At 36.0% G+C, this 15411-nt stretch overlaps 1 protein-coding gene across 1 annotated transcript; it reads left to right on the top strand.

Moving 5' to 3' along the window:
• Window positions 1-8: 8 nt before the first annotated feature.
• LRRCC1 (leucine rich repeat and coiled-coil centrosomal protein 1) lies at window positions 9-14885 on the top strand (the record flags this gene model as incomplete). The annotated part of the gene is made up of 12 exons (XM_010168266.2): window positions 9-195; window positions 531-596; window positions 1353-1520; window positions 3796-3965; window positions 4066-4275; window positions 5063-5265; window positions 6314-6500; window positions 6810-6958; window positions 8159-8363; window positions 11974-12113; window positions 13336-13537; window positions 14700-14885. Coding segments are annotated over 12 exons (2073 nt in total), but the record flags the coding sequence as incomplete, so codon positions are not given.
• Window positions 14886-15411: the final 526 nt, after the last annotated feature.

Below are 15411 nucleotides of genomic sequence, written 5' to 3'. Positions count from 1 at the left end.
TGCCCCTGAGCTCCGACCTGCACACGCTGAACGCGCACTGTAACCGCATCGCCAGAATCGAAGGGCTCAGCCACCTTCGGAATCTGCAGCACTTGGATCTGTCGTCAAACCAAATCCGCTGGATCGAGGGGCTGAGTTCCCTGGCGAATCTGCGCACCCTGAGCTTATCCTGTAACCTGATAACTAAAGTGGAGGGTCTGCGATATTTACTTCTGTCCCTTTAGCGACTTGTGAAGCTTTTCTAAGAGTTATGTTAGAGCTTGCTTCTGGAAAGTATGCATATTAAACGAAGATAATAGGAACTACTAGGCATATTATTATGTAAATTTTAAAAAGAGTATGTACTGTCTGTAAGCTTCATAGCAAAATCCCTTAATTTAGAAGGAAAAACTAGGTTTTACATTATGATTGTAGTTTATTATCATAACTTGTAGTTATGACTTTAAAAGGCTTACTTTGTAAGTTTTGATTTGATGAAAGCAGAGTATTCTGAAAATCTTACTATCTCGTTTTTCCCTCATTTTGTTTAGGGCTGGAAAAACTCTTTAATTTAACTATACTGAATTTGTCGTATAATCACATACGTGACCTGTCTGGTAAGTGACTTTGGCATGTGCAGTGCAATAAAAAGCATTTTCCTTGCTTTAATCTTGAAAAACTTGAGCAAATGTATTTTTAGAAGTTTCTAGTAGTTCAGCCAGTTGACTGAGTAATGCTACTGAAGGTGGCAATTGCTGCTACTCTCAGCTTTCAGGTTTGTAACATCTAGGGTTGTTCTGAACTGGAGTTTATTCTCCTGTATTTGGTGAGGCCAAGCTTGTTGCCAAAGTACTACATATTTCCAAGGTGAAAAATACAATAGTCTCTGAAGACAGTAGCAAAAGATTGGCATATTTCCTTTTTATGGGACAAAAATACAACTGTGGATATGATATCCTCTAAATCTTTTGTTGAAATGGTCAATTGTTGCTTTTAAGACTTTAAGCTGCAGAATCAAGGAAGTTTGTAATAGAACATAAAAAAGAACATTGGTAAGATTATTTTTAATGAACTGAGTTATAAGAAGGAACTTCAAGCAAAATGTTTATTTTTAGATGCTTCTTAACAGTTTGAAACTAATGTTTCTTTGATGTTAGCTCTCATAACTACCTGAAGTGTTGTTTGGTGTGGCAGTGTACCATAGATCATGAATATACATAGACAGGGATATGGAAGAGAAGTTGTTACATCATTTCCAGTTATGATGTATGATTTACTGAATGTTCTTCATCAAGATACCATTTGGTCTAAACCTGATAGTCCAGGATCAGAGCAGAAATCATTATTTTGTGGTTTTTTTCTCAAATTTTCAGGATTTCAGTGCCTTCATGGAACCAGTCATAAGATTAGCCATATTGACCTTCACAGCAATTGTATAAACAATATTAATCATTTACTTCAGTGCACAAAGGGGCTGCGCAGTTTGACGCATCTAACACTGGAAAAAAATGGAAAGGCCAATCCAGTTTGTCACACAGCAGGTATGGACCTCATGTTAGGTAGACACTTTGTGCTCTTTAGGTCAGGGATTTCCCTTGAGCCGTCAGCCACGTTCTGAAGCTTGCAAATTTGTTCATAAACTGGTCAGCCTGCAGAAGTCTAAATTCTGTCAAAATGAATTGAGAAATCTCCCACCTCCTGCCACCCTGGGCATATACTCAAAATTGTAACTCGTTGTACACTTTGGTATGCGTTGAGCCGGCAACGTGCGCTTGCAGCCCAGAAGGCCAATAACCATATCCTGGCCTGCATCAAGAGAATCATGGCCAGCAGGTCGAGGGGGGTGATTCTCCCCCTCTACTCTGCTCTCATAAGGCCCCACCTCGAGTACTGTGTCCAGTTCTGGAGCCCCCAACACAAGAGAGACATGGAGCAGCTAGAACAAGTCCAGAGAAGGGCCACCAGGATGATCCGAGGGCTGGAGCACCTCTCCTATGAGGACAGGCTGAGAGAGTTGGGGCTGTTCAGTCTGGAGAAGAGAAGGCTCCGGGGAGATCTTATAGCGGCCTTCCAGTACCTGAAGGGGCCCACAAGAAAGCTGGGGAGGGACTTTTCATAAGGGCAGTTAATGACAAGACAAGGGGAAATGGGTTTAAACTGAAAGAGGGTAGGTTTAGATTAGATATTAGGAAGAAATTCTTTACTGTGAGGGTGGTGAGACACTGGCACAGGTTGCCCAGGGAAGCTGTGGATGCCCCCTCCCTGGAAGTGTTCAAGGCCAGGCTGAATGAGGCTTTGAGCAACCTGGTCTAGTGGAAGGTGTCCCTGCTGATGGCAGGGGGGTTGGAACTAGATGATCTTTAAGGTCCCTTCCAACCCAAACCATTCTGTGATTCTATGATAAGGCTCAACTTTTCACATCTTATTTTAGGCTAAGGCAGGAGATGGACAAATAGCGATGGGAAGAGACAGTATTGCAGAAATGGAAGGGAGGAAGGAAGTATTAACATTATAAGGTTGGAGGGTGGAGAAGATATTGTGTTATATAGAAAGAGGGCAGGCATGGAAAGTAGATGGTCTTCTACAGATAGAGACCACAAGAGGAAGATCAGTATTAGGCACTATTAGCCTTTCTTCCTTTTTTCACAGCTTCAGTAAGCAGTGACAGACTATAAGATGCTCTCCAGTAATTGGCATTTTCATCAAAATAGTAGGCAGCGGTTTCACTAGGCAGCATGGAGACAAGTTGGAGGAACGTGTGTGGGTACATCACTATCAGTTGTGTTGCCTAGAGCTTCTGGTTTGGTGGTAGGTTTTTTTACACCATTTAAATGTTACACCCTGTGTTCAAACAAGTTAAACTGTAGCATCCTGTTTTGGAGCAGGTTTTGTTTGTTTTATTTGTTTGTGTATGAGAGAGGAGAAAATCTCTTATAGGAAGGTAGAAGTGGAGGATTGATGCTTTTGGGGCAGCTCAAAGATTATTTTGGAAGTATTTGAACATCAATCCATGACTCTTCATGCTTCCTAAAATACTTAAAACTCTGAAAATTTCATTGCCACCTACAAAGAGCATAACAGCAGTAATTACAACAGTACAAAATAACAACCATATCGTAAGCATGTAACTGATACAGGTGTGATATGTGTACAATTCTTAGAAAGAAACCTCAGAGATAATTGAGGAAAGTCAAATAAGGTAATGTTTTCAAAAGCACTTATGAACAAGTTTTACAAATGCATTGAGGCACCACAGAAGCAGGAACAGGAATATTAAAGATGTTCTGGATAACTTAGAAGAAAACTAGTGGAGTTTTCTGCAAGTGTTTACATACCTCTTCTAATCTACCTGTTTGGTGGCACTTTCAAAAGTAACTGTGATGTTTAGGAGCCCAAATTCTATTAATTTAAAGAAATCTAACTTTGGTGCCTTACAGTTTCATAACACCTTACTTCATTCACTAAAAGAGGATGAAGTCATCTAGGCCTTTTCAGAACTTGCCTTTCTGTTACATTTGTCAATCCTTGCACTTGATACAACTGTTCTGGTGCAGTGGGCCAATATTTAAAGGTTGTCTGTGCAGCTGCAGTTGCAGGGTGGGGAAGTCCCCATGTAGACCAGGAGTAGGCAGGCAGCTTCCCAGTTCATTTGTTTTGTAGTGTTGTCTGTTGAAAGCCCTGTGAGTTGGGGAAGGTGAAACGCTTGTAGATATACCACTAAAAATGCAATGACTAATTTAAGATGACAGGGAAAGGAAAATACACTAGACATCTTTCAGAGATTAATTTCAATTTAAATGTGGTCTTTTCCTCAAGGTTATAGAGAAACTGTTCTTCAGACGTTGCCCCAGCTAACAGCTCTAGATGGAAGAAATATTTCTGGTGAACCAGTAAACCTGGCTGAGGAAAACTGTTCAGATTTACAGGGTTTAGAAGACATGCTGGGCTGTTTGGTTTCATCTGGGTGCCCGTCATCCAGAGATCAGGTGCCATTGCTTTTGTGTATCGATTTTTAAATGGATACATTTTACCTTTATATTGCATGCAACTCATTAACGTTACAAGGGTTGTCTTTCCTTTTCACAGAACTGTGTTACCTTACCAGTGGTGACACCACATATCGACCAGGCGTTGGCTCTTTTTCGTCAACGTACGAGAATCCCAGTACAAAGTGCCATCAGCTCCTCTACAGAACTTGTCTCATCTTCGGAACCAGAGAAGGCTGAACTTGATAAAATATACAGTGAGATAAGAATTAAAAAAATAGAAGATCAAATTTCACAGATACTGCAAAAGGTAATTTTTTTAATTTTATTTTTTTTTCCCTGTGTTTACACAGCAAGTTTTGTTTGTAAAATGAGGTATCCTTCTTGATAATAACAAGAACTTGCTCAGACAGGCTGGAGCATTTCTGCTGGCACATATATACTAACTTCATGCTAATGTATATTTCATAGTCTTGAGAAATTGGGAATAAAATAAAAACAAGTCTTTAAAACTGAAGACTGCACTTCGAATTACAAAATTTCATACTAAATAAAAACCAGAGTTCTCCTAGTCCCATATCCTATCCAATCATATTACATTAGATAGAAAATTGTTTTATGTTTTCTACCCTGAAGCCATCAATATATGTAACTGAACCTGAGTAAAACATGAAATGCAGTAAAATACCTGAATTACTGAGTTGGTGAAAATTAGTTTTGCTAAGTAATAGGTAAAGTTTTGATATGTTTGTCAGGTATGTTTTTGTACCTTGTTTATGGTGTACCTTGCATGTTTGCAGAGCTTTCTTCTTTTTAAGTGCTCTATTTGTTTTACATTTTGCATCAAGCTTCTGTGCTAAAGGATTTTAAACAAACTTCAGGTATTTCAGAAAAGTACAACTACATGTTCTCAAGCATGCCGTTCTGTTGGGTTTATTTTTAGAAAAGGGAAGGGGTAGTTTGGAAGCAATTATTTACTTCTCTTTCAAAATTATTTTGTAAGTGTTACCTTTCTTAAAATAACACCTGAATAAGTGTTAGAAATTAGCCAATTAGAAATTGTAAAATGTATAGATAGAGCTTCTATCTGTTCTTAGGTATCTGATACCTCAAGAAGGGAAGCACCTCCAAATGCTCTCAAAGCTAAGAGAGACACAGATCCAACTTCTGAGAGCGAAAATGATAGTGGGAAAGAGAACAACAGAAAGGTTGCGAAAAGAAGCAAGATCCCTACCTACCGTAGAACTACCTTATCTCCGAGGTGTCATGGGAATCATCTTAAGAACAAAATAACTGACAGGTATCCCAGTGTTTGCCAGATAAAGCCAAAATTATTTAAGCTGAATATTGTCAGAGTGAACGTAGTTTGACTTGAAACATTTTTGCTGAAAGTAGTAGGTTGGGTAAATTAGCTCTTAATAATGCTGTAAAAGTTATTAGCTATTGAGGCTTCATAACAAATCTGTTGATTAGGAGAACAATTATGTCAAGTTTTTGAAGTGTTCCATTTGCCCCAAAGAACGTGTTATATTTGTCAGCTGGTCCTGCTCATAAATGTTTAATATACAAGCCCCTTTTTTCTTAATCTGCCTGTTTTTATATAACCTTCTGCATCCTTGTTTTCCTATATTAGTCCTTCATGTATTATTATGTATTACTTTAAACTTTTTGAAGTTCACTCTTTCACTCAGTTATTTCCCTATATGAGCATTTTCTGTCTTTAGGTGAAAAGGAAATTGAACTGAAGATTCCAAAATAAACACTTTCAGAATTCTAACAGCTTATATTTTCATTTTTGTTTTAAGTTGTGGAGACAGAAGAATTCTCCACAGGCAGAAGAATGGAGCCAAATTAAAAAATAAAAATAAAAGATTCATGGTGTCAGAACAGTGGTCAAGAATATAACTGTCCATATTTTGTTATGAAACCAAGGATGCCATAGTAATTTGTTTGATTTACATAGTAAATATTGGAAGTCATGATAGAAGATTATATTAATTGGAATGTATTCATTTACTGAGCCACTGCAGCTCTACAGCTACTCTGCTTCTGTAAAATTGTTTCATATCTATGTGATCATAAGATCTACTTAAGATACTATCTGAAAGCTTGAGATCTACTTAAAACTTAGAGAGTTTTTGGGTTTTTTTTACAGCTGAAGATTTGAATTTAGCTGTTTGTTTTATGATCTGCTTGCAAATTATTTCCTAGGTGGTTTTGAACTCTGTACAGAAGAGTTCATCTTATACACAGAACTGTAAAATTTTGTCCTGTAAAACTGTCTGAATCCCCTGTTATATTTAAAGTCTCCATATTCTTAAATATATCTTGATGTCCTGCTATTATAGGGAAGAGAAGAAAAGTTCCTCAAAGTATCCATGCTCCAGTCAGAGAGACTCTCATCTAAATTCATCATCGGATGCTCAAGACTTGGAAGTAGTGGGAAGAAAAGCTGAAAAATTAACTAGAAGACAGAGCAATATAGAAAAAGTAGAAGAAATTAATTCAAATGCTACAGAGGAATCAACGTACCGAGTATGCTTTGTATCATTTCAAGTTAAATATGAGTATGTCTTCACCTGAAGCCAAGCATGTGTCTGCTGGTGAAACTTTATATTTGGAGGTGACAAAAATACTTGTGTGTAGATATTGTCAGCTGGAAGGCAATTTATTTTATTTCACTTTTATGGGGGTTTTTGGCCTGGTCACTTGCACTTTCCTCTGTCATCTATAAATTCCAGAAAGACAAAAAACTCTTGTTCTACAATTATGAATTCTGTTTGTCATTTTTGGCTACATATGAATGTTTCCTAGTAAGTTGATACTTACCACATTCTTGCTAAGGTGCTGATTCAAGAACTGGATCAGGAGAAAGAAAGGAGGTGGAAAGCAGAGCAAGCAGAGAAGAAATTAATAGAGCATGTCAGAGAGCTACAGGAGCATGCAAAAGAAGAAAAGAATATTCAGAGTATGGCTGTATACACAACAGACAGGTAGGAAAACAGAGTGCTGTAGTGTAAGAATTTGGTTTCTTAAATTCGAAACATATTTATAGGCTTAAGAAATTACAACAGCTTTAAACAATATACTGGGAAAATAATGCATCAAGAAGTAGTGATAGAATTTTTCTCAGTATTACCTAATGAAATTCCTTTCTGCAGCTTTCTTCCTGTTCTTGTCTCAGAACAGTATCGGTGCGTCACTTACCTCCATTTTTAACTATTGCTTTCCAAGCAGTATATCACAATTGTACTTGTAGCTCAAGCTTTAGTAGCTGTCTCATATCATACTTTCAGCTTCCAATTCCCAGTTTCCTCTTCCACCTATACATATAGCTGGTGCAGGTCAGGTCTAATATAACATTGTATAGACTGCTCTCATCACCCCTGTAAGTTCTGAGCAGTGTCCTTTTTTTCAGAAGTTCTCCCTTCTAACAAAGCATTGGTTTTTGTCAGCTATAATTTAAGATGTCTGCTCTATTTATCTTTTTCTTAACTGTATTGTATTTATCAACAATACATTTCCTTTCCTGTAAGGAAGAAACAAGCCAAGTGCTTCCTGAGTTACCATCCATGACTCTGATTATTTCTCCTTTTTTAATGTTGTTCACTTCCCACCTTTATTTGTTATCACCTTGGATAAGAGGCTTATTATGTTCACTTCTCACTTCCCACCTTTATTTGTTATCACCTTGGCCTCTTATCCAGAGGCTTATTATGTTCACTTTCAAGATAGATCTTACATCAAAAATGTTAGAATAGATGAGGATATTTCAAAGTTTTCTGAAGAAAATTATTAGATTACAAATTGATACTATATGTTTGATTTATGTATAAAGCAAAATGATACTGGAATATCATTTCCTTAAAGACCTATCTATGAGGTTGTCTCCATCTTAGTTTCTTTTAAAATGCAGCTCCATGTAGTAATGCTAGGGTTGCAATTCTGCTTGCAATTCTGTTCCTTTTCAAGCAGTTTTACATGGCAGTGCTGAAAATACTAAACTTACACATTACTTCCGTAGTATTTCACATATTTTTAAGCAGTTTTACATGACAGTGCTGAAAATACTAAACTCAGCAAAGAACAAGATATGGTGCTACAACACTTACTAATGTCTTTTTCTGAATGTATTTGGCATAATACTAAATACTAAAATGTTTGTAATACAACTTTATTGCATTTATTCTTAGGTTAAAGGAATTGATATTGAAAGAGAGAGATGCTAAAGTAAGACTGCAAGCAGATGTCCAACAGTTGAAAAGAGAAAATGAAAGACTTACTAATGAATTAAATCAGGCAAGAAATAAAGAAGCAGAACATCAGAAGGCTGTGCAAGCTTTAGAAGAAACATTATCCAAGGTGGAGACACAGAGATTACAGCAACGAACAATAGAGGTAAATATTTTTCATAAGTAAATAATAATGATGGCAACAGGATGGCTACTATCATTCTAGATACTAAGAAACACTAGATTTTTCAAGCCTTAAATCTGTGTTTTCTGCAATAAAAGCTGGTGCAAGTAAATAATAATGATGGCAACAGGATGGCTGCTATCGTTCTAGATATTAAGAAACACTAGATTTTACAAGCCTTAAATCTGTTTTCTGAAATAAAAGCTGTTTTTTTTTCTACACAGTAGTAGTTAATAGCAAGTATCCATTTTAATTGTCAATTAATGTTTTTTATAAATTCAAATATGTCATGTGATGTGGTGTTAAGATAAAGGAGAACAAGTCCTATGTACTTAACACCACAGTAGTAGTTAATAGCAAGTATCCATTTTAATTGTCAATTGATGTTTTTTATAAATTCAAATGTCATGTGATGTGGTCTTAAGATAAAGGAGAACAAGTCCTACGTACTTAACACCGAGAGTTGGTATTTTCTGAAAATACACAGTAACAAAGACAAGTTTTTTAAATTGTTCCTGAAATCAATTAAAATCTTATTAGTGGGATGGAAATCTGGTGGTTCTGTTTGTTTTGCTGATCTAAAGAATTAGATGCTTTTAATTGCAGCCAGAACAAAACAGTAATTGCTGAGAACTTATTTTAAAGATTCTTGTTGTTTTCAGGTTTTCTTGTTTGTTTACTTGGGTTTTTGTTTTGTTTTTACAAAACTTAGAGAAACTGAATCCTAATGTAACCATGCTGAAAAGTCTGTGAACTGCTAGTTTGGTGCTCTGGGACATGTTGTCGCTTAGATACCCTGAAGGAAATCAGAACTGGGGAGTGTGCTGACAGCCAAACTGCAAGTGCTGTTCAAGTTATGGATTAGCCAGCCTCCACTTCAGGCACCTTAGTAGCTCTTCCATTTTCTTCCTTACCCATGAATATCCTGGTGTTATTATGGATCTAGAAGTGACCTTCATTTGATATCACGTATCTGCTTGTCACTTTGAAAAGTACCAAACTTAGTGATTTAAGAGAATAATGTTTTGGGTTTGGGTTTTTGGGTTGTTTGTTTTTTTTTTTTCCTGTAAGAAAGGAAATACCTTATTGGTGTATGAGGTTTTTACTTTTACTTCGAGTTTGTGGATGTGTGAGCTGACACAGACAGGATGCAGGAACAACCACAAAAACCATGGACAAAATGCAAAAAGCAAATTTACCTCTTGAACCGGGTGATCTCTGAAGCAGCACCTGGGGCAGAGGCGCGTAAGCGGGAGCGAAGGCGCTGTGGAGCTCGGTCCTTGCTAGAGAGAGAGCGAGAGATTCCAAACCTGCTTCTTTCGCCTGTGTATATCAGGGATTTTTCGCAGGCAGTAGTCTTCCACTGTGCTTTGATCTTTCTCACAGCAGGGCAGGAATCCAAGGCATGTTCAGGGTGCCCCTGAGTCTGTCCCAGGCCTGGCAGATGTTCTACTTGTCCAGCCCATAAGACTAAACAGTGATTAGCAGTGTGATGTGTGTGTTTTTGGACACCCCAGCTGCAAGTCGCTTGAGCGTATTTACAGTCCTCCCTGCCAGTCTTCTGTTATATTCCCACAGTGGAAATAAGCCATCTCTTTTGATAGCATCATCTTTATTAACTGCAAAACTTTATTCAGGAAAGGTTTTTGTTGCTGTCTTTTAAGGTCCTGTAGCAAATACTCATTAATAATCATGTTTCAAAGAATAGTCATGATGCTCTAGAAACTAAATTCTCCTTTTGAATGTGCAGATTTAATATACCTTTGGCCTATTTTATCAACTGTAAGATTAACAAAGTCTAGAATTTTTACAGAGCTTTCTCGTAGTACACGCTGGCAGTTAGCTTCAGTGGAAAATTACGGTTACTCTAGGTAGTCACTGTTTAAGGATTTCAGTCGACAGTACTAGATTATGTCTTTAAGGGATTCAAGATAAATAAGTTACTGTGCATCTAAACGAGTACACTATTTTCTGTCAGTCTTTAAATTTGCATGTATTCTCACTTGAAAATTTTGGGTTTTCTATTCTTCAATTTAGGAGAGAATTGCTTCACTTCATCCAGAAGAAAACAGGAATGCAATGGGGTGTGTCAAAACATTACTCATGAAGTGGTTTCACATGTAGAATATGAGGACTTGGCTTCATGCTCTAGCCTCACAACAATTTCCATACAACTGAAGTTCTGTATAAACTTTAGGTCCCTCTGGCATTCTCAAGCTGGGACTCATAACATGCAGCAGCACTTATGTATCTTAAGCGACATCGCTGGAGATGATAAATGTTGGAAACAATGTTGTATTTGTCAGTGCAGGACATTCCATACTGCTGTTCCTTAATTTTTTATTTTTCATTTTTACTGATTGCTCAAAAGTGAAGTTGAGGGAACAGTTGTGATGGAATTCTGAAATAAAACAGATTTGAGATTTTTTTGGTCTTTCTTTTGTGGGGGTTGGGGTTTTTTGTTTGCTTTCTTGTGAGAGTTGGAAAGTAAACTAGGTTGTCTTTGTGTATTCTATCTCTGCCATTAGGTAACTGACAGAGTAATTTTGAGTAGTCCATTAACCATTCACAGCTTTGATACTCTGGAAAGCAGAGAAATTAGAATTGTGTAAGTGCAAAATGTGGAAACCCTTTGCTTTCCTTAGGAGTACAGGTTGACAAGACAGTTATTACTGCTCACTGCTTGAGCACAAAAGGATTGAGATAAATTCTACAAGTAATGATTAGGGGTAAGAATATCTCCATTAACATCACCTCTGCTGTTTCTGTTGCATGTTCGAACTTGCAGTCTTCCTAAGTGTCTTGATTCTGAATTACAATTTCATGATTAATTAATTTTTTTTAATATCTTTTTTCCCCCCTACTTGTCAACTTGTCAGATCAGAAAAGACAGTTTTGTACGTAAAAGGCGTAAGATTACAAAGTAGAACTTTTGATAAAAGCTTGCATCAAATAGAAAAAGTGGAGTATGCCACCTGGTGTTTATACTGATTCTCCATTTTTTGTAAAATCTGTTCAACAACTTTAAACTGTTAAACTCGGAAAGATGCAGAATTTTGTAACAAGTGTTTGAAAAAAATTATGTTGAATACATCTAAAATGTTTTACTTGAAACTAATACAAGTATTACAATACAAGAGTTGATAATTGAGGAAATCATTCTTCTAATATACTTGTCCCACTTCTGGAGGACACTTTCAAGTTCTTTATAAATTAAGTAAAATTAAAACAAATGAAAGTTGCTTTTTTGTTGTTGTTACTACATGGTAAGTTAAGCTAAGACAATTTTAAACATTTAGTCTTACATTTCTGCAAGTGTAACAAAAGATATGACATTTAAAAGATTAAAAAAAATAAGTCATTTTTTAAAAACTACCAACACCAAAACTTCCTTTGTCTTGAGCGCTAGGTAACATAATAAAATTCCATAAGATTTTGTGAAAAATACTGACAGTTGTGGAGCATGCTATAAACATAATGGGCCAGGCAGACATGTATAAAACTATCATAAAGCACCTGTTCCTTTGTATTCTAGTATAAGATATGAATAATAGATTACAGTTTTAATTAATTTTTAATGAATTCTACACAGATGAAACAGGTGCAAGAAGCAGAGCTTAAAGCATCAGCAAATGAAAGAGAAGTACAGTTACTTCGAATATCCTTTCGACAACAGAAAGAGAAGGTAAAACAACTACATGAACTTCTTATACTAAGAGAGCAAGAGCAAAGGTATGGGGTCTTCTATTTTCTTTTCACAAGTTAATAGAGATGCTGCTAGTAGTGCTGAGGTGTTTTGTTTAAATGCATTCTGCCAAGTATGAGTGTGTTTTTGTTTGCTTCTTTTTAGTGGAAGAGATGGTCTTTGTAAAATGTAGATATCTTCCCACCCGTCTTCTTGCTCATTTAAGAATATTTTCATATTTTTTAGATTCCTTACTCACAAGTCCATGTAGGCAACTGTGTTCTTCTGGTCTTCCATTTGATAGGTTCTTATTATATGGCTGAACTTTTTATTTTAAATACTTGTTCTTTAATCCAGGAAATAGTTAAATAAAAATAAAATTTCATTTGCATTATTGTTGGAAGATTTGCATGTACTACAATAACACAAAGTGTTAAAAAAAACATGTCAGCTTCTACAGTCTCATGCTTCAGGGTGGGTGGCTTCATTGGCCATTTTCCTCTTTCCTTCCAAAATTTCCCTTTTTTGAGATTATTAACAAAATAAGCTGGTTACACTTGGTAAGTTTTACAGGGATACATGTATTCAAATACCCTCATGCTTCAGGGTGGGTGGCTTCATTGGCCGTTTTCCTCTTTCCTCCCAAAATTTCCCTTTTTTAAGGTTATTAACAAAATAAGCTGGTTACACTTGCTAAATTTTACAAGGATACATGTATTCAAATACTAAGATAACTGCAAGTTTAGATGAGAAGAATGTGACAGCTGTGTTTTGAGAATTTCCAATTATTAACTCATAAATCCCCAAAAGATGTAACGTGGACAGTAGATATACTTTGTGCTTTAAAGCAGATGATTGCTGCTGCATTTCAGTTTTGAGTCTGAGTAAGAAGCAACAGTTGTTGGGTGAGGGTGAACAGAATGACTGCAAAAGAGGGTATCCAGCATCTCTGATTCCCATATTTCTTCCAGATCTTTGTTAACAGCAAAGCAAACAAGTACTAAGTAACAGCCACAGAGCAACTGAATAATTTCTACAAAAGTTTGAATTAAAAAGTAAGGTTATTCCTCTGAGTGTTTTAATAGCACTCAACACTCTTTTCCTCATCCCAGGACTATTGTCATAGAAGACTGAAATCTGTCTGTGAAACTAAGGAATTTATTCATTATGTAATTTATTATGTCTTTTAAGAAACACTAAGGAAATAAATTGAAATAGTATTGTGAGATACTGCAGATCTTGTCTCAAGTATATGTTTGGTAACTTCAGGAAAGAACTTGAAAGCCGAGTTGCTTTAAATGGACCTGAATTTCAAGATGCTTTGTCAAAAGAAGTGGCTAAAGAGGAGCAAAGGCATGAACAGCATGTCAAAGAATTTCAGGAGAAAATCAATATGTTAAACCAGAAGTATGCAGAGTTAGAAGATGAATTTTGTTTAGCTTTAACTACTGAAGCAAAAAGGTTTAAAGAGGTAAGACTAAGACAACACTTCATCTCAAACTAGATGGAGTTGTAGTTCTCTTAAATGTGTTGGGAGTTTTTTTGTTGGGTTTGGGTTTTTGTAGTTTTTTGTTTTGGTTTGGTTTTTTTGATCCTTAGGGTCTTCTGCTCCAAGGCTTTTGAGCAACCTGGTCTAGCAGAAGGTGTCCCTGCTCATGGTAGGGGGAGTTGGAACTAGGTGATCTTTAAGGTCCCTCCCAGCTCAGACTATTCTATGATTAATCTAAAAATACTGGTAGTAAGATTTGAAATATCAGTGATTAGAACATAAACACCAAATGCCCAGTCAGCATACAAAAAACCCAGCATTTTTGTTCATGCTTAAAAGTTAATCAAAAGAAATGAGAAAAAACTTCTATCTGATGGAATTAATTTCTTTTAAAAGATGTTGACCTTCTATTAGAATATATTCAGTTATTGTAAGAACTCTTGTGGTGTTTTGGTAAGGTTATGGTTAATATATACTAGTGTATTTAATAATAAAGTTCCTTATGGTTTAACTTTTCAAAATTTAATTTTGGATATGCATTTTGAAATTTAAATTCAAAGCCTGCATACTAAATTCCTTGGATAACACATAAAATAATGTGAACCCTAGCCATAGAAATAAGTGAAATAAAATCTTAAAAGCTTCACCCGTACTTGAATTTGGTTTTCTTCATTTTAAATCAATTAAATAAATGGGAGAAGGAGGGAAAGAAAAGACTGGGTGTTTTTCACCCTTCAGATATTTCCCTTGCAAGGAAAAAAAACAGAATTAATTTTAAGTTCTTCTTTCCAGATTTTAATATTAATCTTAACAATGAGATTAAAACAAGGCATTGTTTTGATTTCTCAGTCTGTGGTTTTTCTGCTCTGCTTCCATCTACCCATGATTTTTTTTTTTTTCAGTTTTTTGTTTTTGCGTGGGGGGTTGAGGTTTTTTTACATTGTTGCAGCTGAGGAGAACCAGTTTTTGAATTGAAGTATCACCAACAAACTGTTAGAAAACCAATTTCAGATATCCCCTAATTTGATGTACCATTGATGAACTTCTATTTATTCCTTTATTTGAAATTCTTATGTCATTTGTGTGTATGTACTTTTCCCGAATGTTAGGATTTTTCAAGTTGTCTTATCTTATAAAATTTTAGGTAAAAGAGGGTTTTGAAAATGTTGCTGCTGATCTAGTTGAACATAAACAAGCCCTCTTTGAGTGTGAACAAAAGGAAAAGGAAATGACAAGTCTGATCCAAGACCTGACAAGTATAGTGAGAGAACAGAAAGCAAAGATTGCAGAATTAACAAAGTCAAATGAAGAAGCTACGGCAAACTTAAAGGTACTTGTTTCAAATCACTTCAACTCCATGTATGAGTTTTTTTGATGTTTTATCTATAAAAGTAACAATTCCATACAAGGTAGACTGACTGAAAGATGTGTGTTTGCTGTTGCACTAAAACCTAGTACTCCACATCAGCCTTTATTCTTGCATCTTTCACTTCTGTTTCTCACAAACACTTTGCTCCCCATATAGCAAAATCTCGACTCATTCATGTCTTCAGAAGGGCACTCCTCACCTTGTGAGCTATAGCAGTTTGTGTCTAATCAAGTGGTAACTCTCAGATTTTAAAACCTGTATTAATAGCCCCAACCTTCTGTAAATTTAAAGTAATAAAATATGGTTCTGTAGTGGTCACCGTACATGAGATACAAATGAAATTGCACAAATAAGCTAATAACTACACTTGATTAATATCTCAGAGTTGCATAAAATCAGCAGTATTAATAGTTATCTGCTAATTGTCTAATATTAAATACTGTGGGCACAGTTGCTTGACCTGGACAGGCTGGAGAAATGGGCAGAA

Source organism: Antrostomus carolinensis, unplaced genomic scaffold (assembly GCF_000700745.2).
Source record: "Antrostomus carolinensis isolate BGI_N321 unplaced genomic scaffold, ASM70074v2 scaffold5300, whole genome shotgun sequence".
Classification (NCBI taxonomy): domain Eukaryota; kingdom Metazoa; phylum Chordata; class Aves; order Caprimulgiformes; family Caprimulgidae; genus Antrostomus; species Antrostomus carolinensis.
This window is presented reverse-complemented; position numbering and strand designations above follow the sequence as displayed.